We start from the raw sequence: 11503 nt of genomic DNA, 5'->3' as shown, positions 1-11503 counted from the left end.
CTATTGAAAACACATTTATTACTTTATTGTTTGTTTTCTACCATTTTATCCAGGCCCAGGTTTACTGGGGAAATGCTACACGTTTTGTGTAGGGCTGCAGCTGCTTCTTATCGGACGTACTTACCTCTCTCCGGGAGAGGGATAAGGAGGGGAGGAATTCGTTTTCCATCCTGTCCATCATCCGCACGATTTCTTCAAACACCTTCTTGTAGCGTCGCTCATCCACGACCTTGACCTGTGGGCAAAGAGACACAGTGTGACCGCACAGAGCCAGAAAGACAAAAACAGGCTTCAGCATTGTGACTGCTCAAGTATCTTCTGTGTTTATGTTTCCAAGCATGGCTCACACATGATTCAGTAGTGCTAAAAAGAAACGCAGTTTATAATTTTTTTTCTTATTCCTACCGATTATACTTGAGAAAGGGGTTCAAGGGTAGTTGTGCATTCAGAAGAAAATCTATGTAACTCCATGGTGAGAACATGCACATTTTGCAATAACGTTAATAGATTTTTAAAGCTTGTTTTAAGTGCTTTGCAAAATGACGCAGTGAAATAAGGTCTAGAGCAACATCCCCTGTAACAGTGTTTGCAGCAGTTTGATGTGGTGGCCAACATACTGCCATACTTAGCAGAGACCAGGCTGTGGTTTAATGGCAGATGCTGACCTGCCTGTATTTTTATATTAATAAACTCATTCATCCCTCAGTTTTAATGCTGGGAGCCGACTGGTTTGCATGTGACTATTCAAAGTGTTATGTATCCACTTATTTATTTATTTATAGAGGAATAAATGCGACAATCAGTTCCACCTTTGGAGATCTGACTGTTCAATGGTTTCCGAGAATAAATAGCTGGTTTGCAAGTTGCAAAGCTTTTTGTGTAGACCGTTTTTTTTTCATTGTTGTTTATGCATTTGCTCTGCCCTTTAATGCTCTGTAAACCCTGCTGGGGTTTACTCTGGGACCATCATATTGACAGAACTAAATGCAATAAAAAAAAAAAATATTAAAGGAAAGAGCAGGGATTTTTTTTAGGAATTACAATAGTAAGATCTGCCACTTTGTAAGTAATTCAAACCACATTTTATATTGTTTTGTTTTTTCATTTCAACCACCTGCTAAATGCCCAGGGACTGTCCACAGACCGTGATGAATGTCTAATTGACCAACAACGTGTCAATAATAGGTTGAACCATAACTGGTAAAACCAGAGTAGTGAGTTAGACAGCATTCAGGGACCCACACAAGCATCTATACAGTAAACTGGCATCAATGCTCCTATCTGCAAGTACTAGAGTGGATTCTGTTTTTACTATTGAGCCCCTGGGGGATAGGAAGGCAATCGCCACAAGGCACTGATGCAATGGGGGGTGGGGGGGGGTCACTGAATTATGAATAAAAAGTCCAGGGCCACCAACACCCTTACTGTAGGCATTATATGAACTCCTGTAATGAAGACCTTACCCCCACACTGAAGAGGGAGCTGACAGGCTTGTGGTCGCTGGTTTGTAGCTTCATGTGGCTCCTGTAGGTGAGCTGCTTCACACTGCTCCCTCTCCACAGGATCCGATCACACCAGGCAGGGACACGGCACTTCCCACTGACGCACAAAAAAAACACAAAGCCAGAGCATGCAGAACTGATTAATCATTCAGACTGGCTTATTCGAGACACCTGCTGGGAGAAGCAGGACATGAACAGCTGCGTGCTCCTTCTTTCCCACTGGTTAGGCTGCAGCCAACCTGCCCCAGTGATAAACAACTGGCTTCATCGCCTGGTTATTAATGACAACAGTTTTCATCAAAATGAGAAAAACGATCACACAGTACCTGGAGTCCCATCTATCGGTTTTGGGGTCATACTTGTACGTCGGTATGAAATTGATCTCTCCTTCATTGAAATCTGTAAAAGCTTTCTTTGTCTGCCTCTGGATATTCAACTAAAATTAAAATTAAAATGAAAAAACGGTCAGTACATGGGTTTTGTTCCCATTTGTTTAAAACTACACAGAACAGTCCTACAGCCTATAAGAACTGAACGCATCAAACTAGGTTTTGAACAATACAGTTCATGCTGTACGCAATAAATATGCTGTATTCATTTTAGAAACAATTTTACAGTATAGACTGTATTGAAAACATATTGTACCACATGCAAGCACCACCACAGCAGATTGCAGGTTTTCAGAATTGACGATTTTCAGGTTTTCAAAACTGTTAGACTACAGTATAAAGAGTGCAACAGCTCCTCTGCCTCAGTTGGATGTTTTCCTCTCACCCCCCCAACCCCCCCACCTGGTCCAATTCCCGTAGCTTCTTTATTTCATTTTGGCAGATCATGTTTTTGACGTCCGCTGCATCAGCAAGAGAGAGCCGATAGTTGAGGTCTCCCAGCCAGATCACCACGCTGTAAAAGGGAGAAACACATTTATTGACTAGTATATATATGTATATATATATTGCATTGTTATGCAAGGGGAATTGCAATTGTACAGCTCATTACATCACTGGCTTACATGACTGTTATTGGGCGGAAATCCCCCCCCCAATGACTCACTCGTGTTTAACAATGCTGCTTGGCGGCTGCCCTGGCACATGGAAGCTCATCCTAGCGCAGATATCCTTGTAGTCCTGATTGCGCCTCTCAAAGTCTTCCACATGCGCAGCCAGGTGAGAGTTTACGATGCAGAAACTGGTGTTGTGGAAAACAAACCTCACACCTACCCCGCCTTTATTACCCTGAACAAATTCAAAACATATTAGATTTAGGAGAAACAACAATGGCACGCTCCCTTTGAAATCCCCATTGAAGACCAATCACCTGTGCTCTTCTGACTCTAGGCTCATACTGCATGCCACACAGTCATGCCTTTACCAGGTCAGCCAATTGGGGACCCGTTTTATTCTACTGTGGTTTCAACATACTGTTTAATGGTTACATTATATTGATCCATATCTTTTCAAGTGTGAAGCACACAAAAGCATTTACTTGCTTAATATCTCTGGCTACTCACCATTTTCCCCATAATCCCAGTGCCAGTGGATTCTTTTTCAACATCACGGATATACTTCCGGTGCTCCTTCTTGGTGTAGACAAGCAACATCATTCCCACCAATCGAATCAGGCTGATCTTGAGAGCAAGGGAATCATTATGAAAGCATTAGCTGAAATGTTTGCATACAGTACTTGACATGCAGGCAGCAGGGCTTGAAACTCCCACTAGCCCAGGACCCACTCCTGGGTTTCAGAACTACCTTCAATGAAGTATAGAAGATTTTGATGTTAAACACATTCCTTCCTTATATCTGCATTTAGAACTATTAGCAAACCTGCAGACTCAAGGATGAGGTACTCGTGTTGTGATGAGAAGTGTGAGCAGCACAATAACCAGGGGCCTTACTGTTTAATCAGAATTGAACAACATACGTTAACAAGAGAGGTTCTGAGGGCTGGTGCAAGTTTCAAGCCTTGAGGCAGTGTATTATAGTGTGGTAGCTGCTCCGAATTCACAATTGAGTATTTTATGGATGGATTGGGAACATGAAATGCTTTCAGTCCGATTCATAGTGCAGTACCTGGCCTTCGTTATCACTCCTCATGTTTCAGAATTCTGCTTTACTTCATTTGTAGCCGATACAGTTAAATAATTTTTTGTGAGACTAACAATGGGGACAGTATCCAGTAAAACATCAAAGCTAATTCTAGCACTGCAGTCTAAATACATTAGCTCATTTTAGAAGCGTCCCAGGAGAAGAGAAGACGAGACCAGCACAAAACAATAACTGCATTCAAATTTGATTCTCTGCTTTCTAAGAAAGCGTGCAAGTTTAAAGTACTTGATTGAGTTGACATTTAAACTGTATGTTTTGTAGAATAATCAACACAACAGCCAGTTGTAAGAATGTCCGATCGTTCCTTACATTTGGCATTGAACAAGTTCTGTTTTTTCTTGAATAAAATGTTCTACTCTTTAAAAAGGTAGCACTGGGGATCCATAATGATTGATTAGCTCTGGACCTAATACTGTTTAAAAAGCAGCATTTAAAAGTGAGGAATCACTCCTACCACAGATACAATGCATACACTTCATGCTTTGAACTACACACTAGAAATCTAACTAGGCTTCTATTACTGTATCACTAGTCATAATTAGGTGTGTACTGAGGCACAGGCTATTACTAGAAGCTTTTGTAGCCCAGATGCTAGTTGAAGGATCAGACTCCCAGTACTGAAGTATGAACTTGTCCTGGTGCTGCTGAATTTAGTGTATGATTTTCAGCTGTAGTTTTCAGAGACTCACTTTTTTGTACTTGGCTTTGGGGTGCAGCCCCTTCTCCACAGCCTCCACCCACACCTGCTCCTTCGCCGAGTCGAAATAGAAAAAGGCCTCTGTGCTCAGGTCCAGTTCCTGAAAACTACAGGCGTGGCAGAAATAGGACAGTGATGAAATATTTCTGTTGTGCCACACACTGGGGCAGACATACTAACGTTCTAAAGTTAAATCAGTCCAGCACACAAATAAACACATCAAATCACTTATCTGTCTATCTCCGTCCCTCTGTCTTTTTAGTTCTCCAAAGATGACTACAACCTTCTATATACAATAGCTATTTCCTCAAGTATGTTCCCACTGGTATGCATTCAAGTATTCCTTCCTGATACGCATTTTTCGTAGTGTACTAAATCTATTATAAGATGCTATATCACCATGCCCACACGCACCGGGTCCCACAGTGCGGTACAGTACCTACCCAATACAGTACACATCAGGGGGTTCAGGATCACAGCTCAGCCAGGCTGCCAGCCCACTGTCAGGGGACTGCCCGTTCACATTCCACGTTCCCGTAAAAAACCTGGCCGGTGAAAAGCACATTTTATTGCACATTTGAACAATCCTTTGTTCTCTACGAAGACAGCGTTCCTCAGTGCTTCTCACCTGAAGTTGTGGATATCCACATATTCCTTCTCCTTCTTGATCAGGCAGTGCTTGATTAAACCCTCTCTCTGTCCCGACTGGCTGGTCGGCACAAACAGTTTCCTCATGGTATTGGTCACATTGGGGTTATCATTCCACTTGGAGCTGCAGGAAAAACACTGATGAGTCAGAATACATGCAGGTTGAAAAAGGACATTACACTGGAATAGTTAGTAAGCACGAGAAAGAATGAAAGAATAGCAGACGATAGAGAATGCTGATACATTAGGTAAGAAATGAAATAGGCAGCAAATAGATGTAAAATATAACTTGATACCCGGATTTCAATTTTTTAAAGCAACCTCTCCAATATAAGTGCTCACATCCTTACTATACGTGTTATAACAATACTGGTAAATCACTATTTTAAAAGCTGTTAGGTTGAAATGCTGCATAACTGTGTGTGTGTGTGATATATATATATATATATATATATATATATATATATATATATATATACTTTTTTTTTTAAGAAAAGAATGCACACAACAGAGAAATGTACTCACGCTTTATTTTGAGAGGCAGTAAAATGCCCTTCTTTTGCTGGTGAAGGCAGGTGCCTCTCTTTTTGGACTGGTGCAGCAGCAGGAGCAGGAGCAGGAGCTGGGGCAGGGGTAAGGGCAGGTGCTGGGGCAGGCAACCCTCTCCGAGGCGGGACTGGGAGAGGCGTTTCTTTATGTGCCGGGACAGGCGGGGGCCCACGGGGAGCACTGACCCGGTTGTGCTGGTTCTTCTTCTCCTCCACTTTCAGAACATCACTGAAATTATCTTCAAAACCAAGGTCTATAAAAGGAATGGACCAGGTCACTGCTATCACCCTGGCACTCACATTCCAGACAGCCATGGCACTCCACACTGCTCTACAAATGGCTTTCACTGATTAAAAGAAGAAGCTTTGCCTGGTGTGCTTGTGTCTGCACAAGGGAAACAAGCTCTAGAAAAGGCCACGAAGGAAGACTCAACTGAGCTACATTTTAGAGTCATATTTTAGTACAACAGAAGAACCCACTTTTGTACCTAAACCAACTGTCTATTTGTTTGTTTGTTTTCTTAAAATATTGGTAAATAAACAAAAACAAATAGACAGGTCCATTGCACACAGTATATTTTTTGGTGTTGAACATATGATACAATACCACCTTCTGTAGATACTTTCCAATCATTCCTCAAAAGCCAGTACATTATGTGTTGCAGGACAGATCTACAATTTTGTGTTCAGTGCTATGAATGGTGACCAGTTGCATAAAATGAATACCTTTTCTCTACACAGAAAAGGATTACGATGCTAAATTTACAGTAGTTCATTACCTGCCGCTGGAAAAGCATTGACAGGGTTGCTAGCACTGGTAGTAGTGGACGCTGCATTGACAGGTCTGCTTGTGTAACTGGGCCCTGGTGCAAAGTCTGATCCAAATGGGTCCATCCTTCCGGGTGGCTGGCTTTTAGATACAACTACAATTAAAGAATTGATCACATGTAGCTGGCAATATGACTAAATATTATGAGGTTACTAGTACATACACAGTAGCATTGAAACAAAGTTTGATATTCATGTTCTGGACTGAGCAGTTTAATGAATATCAAACATAATATAGATTTTTTTTAACTGTGTAATAACATATCAGAATTTCCCCACTGCAGAAGTTACACTGAAATGTGCAAGTGTAGAATGCTTTCCTTCCTTCCTTCGGCTTAAAATGAATTGAGCACAGGGATCGACTTCATGAACTATAAAACAGTTTGATTAAAATAGCAAACCAGCAGGTTCAGCCTATACAAAACAGTGAGAACAAACACTTGTCTATTTTGTTTGTTAAATGAATCGTTATTATAAATGGAATACATTATATAATACACTCGCATGATGTCAGATAGGCATGAGACAGAACTGTGTCATTTTAAGACTCAATACCTACTTCAGCAGGAAGGACAAGTTCTCAAATAAGTAACACAGTTCAGCTACACATGAAATACTTGTTTTCGTGAATGAAGCTGATTCTTGAATTAAGCTCACCCCTTACCTTGCTGCTTAGCTCGTCTCACCTCCGTCAGGAAGGACAGACATCGGTCATCTGGGAACTCAAACAGCAGCTCTTCAGTGCGGTCCCCTCGAACCCGGATCCTGCAAGAGGCTGGAAACCGAGAAGTAGACAGAGGGACGAGGATGGTTAGAATCTTCTTGAGCAAAGACAATGACTCCAGTACAAAAAGAGGCTCATGATGTTCAACATCTCTAAATGTTTGTTTACTAACTGCTGTGTGGTTCTTTGCAGCCCCGTACAGTACCTAAAAATCAAGACAAGCTGCTCTAGAGTCTAGCTTAATGGCCAAGGGTCACTGACTCACCCGATGACTTTGCAGGGCAGGAAAAAAGGCTCGTTCTGCTAGAGGATGCTTCGAATATTGCACCGGACCTCATTATGGTGCAATGCTGTGTTGTTAGTGGTTGATATTGCACAACAAGAACAACAGTTGTACCAAAATGAATAGGACACAATGAGAAACCTCCCTATATAAACCTCCGTTTATCGAAACTGCTCAGAGTTGATAATTGATACTCACAATTAACTGGGATGTCTATGAGAAGAGCCTCTTCTGCATCTGAAAATGACAACAGCAAAGACAAAATCATCGTCGTGTGACTGCAGGAACCACTTTCCAACATTTGAAACCACACTGAATTGCACGACTTCTTGGGTTATTGATTAGCACCATGATGTTTGTAAAATGCAGTACATAGGACATTGCCAAAAGAAGCAGTAGACTCGAAGTGGAAATATTTTCTAAGCTTTGTGAATAGGCTCTTCAGAAAAACCCATTTTCACAGGATGGAGATTTCAAAATCATAATAAAAAAACACTCAGATTGCTCAAGTTCAGCTAGGATCTTACTTGCTGTATTGCATTAGCACATTTGTTTAAACCTGTGAGTTTATGCCCAGATTTCAACTCATTTCAGTGAGTTACCTTGTATGATGTGAAACCTGCTGTTAACTGGTATGGTAATCTGTGGCACTGGACTTTTCAACACTGCATCAGGATTCGACAAGATGTCCAACCTAGAAACAGAGAGAGAGAGAGAAAGAGAGTTAGTGATCATCAATAATGTTTATTGATGTCATAATGAATAACTTACATAAAAGAGGAATTAAATCATGTTTCCGTGCGCTGCAGTACAATGAGTTATTTTCAGATAATAGTTATTAGCATGACACCTCTATAAATCAGGATTCCACAAAGGATTTTATAATCTGACAGGTGAAGCCATCCTGTGATCTATATTAAGAGATATACTGCATTGCTGATGAAGGAACAGGAGCAAGCATCAACAGGTAGAAATAGGAGACACAGCTAGTTCAGTCCTGTCTGCAACACGGGTCTCAATGATTGTTTGTGTTGCCTTAAGAAAAAGCAACAAAAAATTGAGGTGTTCAAATGACCTGACAGGCGAGCAGCATTTAAAAAGGCTTGCAAGTCAAAAACTGAGCCACAAGTAATCGTAACAGCTCATTTCCTGACTCTCTGTGCTAGTGAATTGAAACAAAAAAAAAAAAACCTAACATCTAGGGGGTTTAGCATCTAACTTCTGTCTTTCGTGGTCTAGACTCTTACAGCTTTCTTTATTTTCTGCCAGATTAGCTCTGCTTGCAAGAGTATCAAGCTTTGGACACATGCTATTGGAAGTTGTTCTAGACAAAAACTGATGCTGCTGATCAATACAGATACACAAGGAAAATACACAGCCATGTTATCTACAGTACAAAGCACGTTCCATCCTGCATCCTGCTTGGCAAAGCCGAAATGTTCTGGTTAGGTTATCATTATTGCTCCTGACATTTCCTGAAACTACTGTTAGATGCAAACTTTGATACTGGCTGTAAATGACTGGCTTCACTGTAATCTAAAAGGGACAAGAACAAAGTACCGTGTCATAACCCTGGAGAAATCACCTGCTGATAAATGAGGCTTTTACTAAGGCTGATGTGCACCATACAAGATTAAAATTAGAAGAAACTAAGCAGTCAAGGGGATCAATCTATACCCTGCGGGCATAAAGCACAGCTGGATTTTTTTAGCGCATTTTACAACACTGAGGAATCATGCTGGATTACATCAACACTATCTGTGGTTACAATTGAATTACACCTTTAAACAGATGGTTGATACAATTCAGTGTAGAAGATACTGTAATGCCACTGCCAGATTCTTCAAGTCTTGGTGAACACAATTTTAATAAAAAATACAAACTGACATGTACTCTCCTGAGCGTTGAATCAGAGACAGCAGCCGGGGCTCCTTCAGGCCGTCCTTCACCACCAGGCCCCTCACAGCTTAAACACAGTGTTGAGGAACAAGTGGAGTAGGGATTAGGAGAAGAGTTTCACAGGGCTTCTCTCTCAACAGTTTTAACTCTGTTTAAGTAATGCTTTTACACGTTGTGCTTCAAAAGGGTTGTACCTGATCCTCTCTGAACCCTTTTAACCAGAAATAGCCAAACTAGAACTACTGAGAACGAAATCTGGCAGAATTAGCTTTTACAGTACATATAAACGAGACAGATTTCAAACTGGAAATCCATCTTTGCAGGATGCGCCACTCTGAAGCCCCTAATCTGATCATTCTACAGAGCTGGCTAATGTTACTGATTTACTATCACAGTAGGATAGTTTGAAAGGGAAGCTGCTTCACAGGTTGATTTCTAATTTGGAAAAGAAAACCATGTTAGAACCATCCAGAACCATCCCTCTTCATATCAATCACTACACTCAGCAAAGCCTCTCGTTTTTGGTTTCCTGTTGCTGGCCACTACTGTGGGGTTTCAAGCAAGTTAACTGGAGCCCAACCTGATATTTATTACTATCGATGAAGAAACTGTTCTCCTACACCACAACAAGATCAAAGCTAGACTAAATGTTTGATTTACGAATGTATATAAATGGAAATATTTCCAGCTCTTTTGCATTTCTTCATTTGTCCAGAAACGTACTTAACCTACCATAACAGACAGACAGCAATGAATGCTGAAGTCCTTGTACTTAATGTACAGGCAGGGATTCTAACCAGATTTCCATTGTGGTATTTTTTGTCAGTACATTATAATTTGAACGAGAACGTTGCAGACTGTGTTGCAGTTGAAATGCATGCATTAAAAATACAAAAGGGTTGCCGTCGACATATTGTGCGATATAAAACGTACAAGGAGTGTCGTGCCACACCCGTTTAACCAAACCTATACACAGACTACTGAGGTGGACGTCGCGCTCCTTCGTCAAAGGTAGAATCGGACCCAAATGTGAGCAAAGTGTCAATACCTTGTAGATTACCTTTAAGACAGCAAATGGGTGGAAAAAAATCTGTGCAGCACACAGTAAGTTTTACAAAGATTGCCTCGGAAAGTGAGGACACATCCAGACCCACTGCACATACTAAATTAATATTCTAGCTATCAACCAACACGACTACACCTTTAAACCACTCAGTCTGTCAGGGATAATGCTTAGAAACAAAGCAATATATAAATAATCTCTTAGTCCCTCCTACAAACCATATTCAATGATTGCTGTTGGTAAGATTGTTTATTTATTTACAGAGACTCTAATCTAATTTAAATGCAGTTCAAAGTGACCGGTGAATGTAAAACACATGACCCACGTAGCTCTAAAAAAGTTGGGTTTTAACTTTAACGCCATCTAGAGTAAATGGTTTTGCCTCATATTGTAGCGATATGTTATAATCATCAAAGGATATTATAATGCACTGATCCTCCCCCAGCCCGAGTCTCATTGCAGACTTGTTAACCGGCTCCATCAATAATTCCGACCGTGATGCCGTCTGGCCTGTTGATGTTGTAACGAAAACTTTATCCAACTGGAGGCGTATTCCAGCTTTCCCTAGGCTCTGGCCCTCTTAGCCCAGGCAGGAATAAATCCTCGTCGATTTCGCTCCCCGACCGCAGCTACTGACAGGCAGTGTCCCGAACCAACAGCACCCTCCCGGCCGCTCGCTGACAACACCCGGTTCACTCTCCAGCGTTGTCTACAAGCAAACTGTTCCCGGCCGAGGCTTACTCCAAAACACAAGAGCTGATCCGAAACACGAATCTACAGTACTCCGGAGCTTCGTGCTGCCCTCTCCCGATCCAAACCGACCTCTAGCTGAACGGTACCCAGCTCTACACGGCGATCTTGATGGGATTCTCCCGCACACAGTAACAGTCGCTCAGGCACCGACTACACTGTTACTACCAGCAGATTGCCTGAGTTCCGACCGGGAGACAGCTGTCACAAATGTGGAATATTTATAAAAAAAAAACCCACAAACACTGCCATCTAACGTTAAGGACGACTTCATTTTAATACAAACGCTTACGACTTCTAATTCATCACAGGTATGGAGGTGGCCTGTGTTTGCATGTTGATATTGTGGGTAGGTGGTATATTCCAATAATGATTTCCTTCCAAAATAATTAATATAGAATTATTAATTCAAGTGATGTGATGGATTTACTTGTCTCTAGTTATTGGACTATT

At 41.4% G+C, this 11503-nt stretch overlaps 1 protein-coding gene across 2 annotated transcripts; it reads right to left on the bottom strand.

The window, feature by feature from the left end:
- Positions 1 to 46: 46 nt before the first annotated feature.
- Positions 47 to 11346, bottom strand: LOC121295833 (inositol polyphosphate 5-phosphatase OCRL-like). 2 transcript variants are annotated; one of them, XM_041220921.1, is made up of 16 exons: positions 10722 to 11336; positions 9226 to 9305; positions 7941 to 8032; positions 7537 to 7575; positions 6996 to 7106; positions 6283 to 6426; positions 5481 to 5757; positions 4936 to 5079; positions 4751 to 4852; positions 4300 to 4414; positions 3013 to 3129; positions 2556 to 2737; positions 2294 to 2405; positions 1829 to 1938; positions 1464 to 1599; positions 47 to 235 (listed from the first exon to the last, which is right to left on the bottom strand). In XM_041220921.1, exons 1-16 carry the CDS (start codon positions 10779 to 10781, stop codon positions 62 to 64), a joined length of 1995 nt encoding a protein of 664 aa, XP_041076855.1. In that variant the 5' UTR covers positions 10782 to 11336; the 3' UTR covers positions 47 to 61. The 2 variants fall into 2 exon arrangements, with proteins under 2 accessions (XP_041076855.1, XP_041076856.1); XM_041220922.1 differs by lacking the exon at positions 6283 to 6426 and having other exon boundaries at positions 10722 to 11346.
- Positions 11347 to 11503: the final 157 nt, after the last annotated feature.

This window comes from Polyodon spathula, chromosome 20 (assembly GCF_017654505.1).
Source record: "Polyodon spathula isolate WHYD16114869_AA chromosome 20, ASM1765450v1, whole genome shotgun sequence".
Lineage (NCBI taxonomy): Eukaryota > Metazoa > Chordata > Actinopteri > Acipenseriformes > Polyodontidae > Polyodon > Polyodon spathula.
Note: the sequence above shows the minus strand (reverse complement) of the source record. Positions and strands in the feature narration are given on the sequence as shown.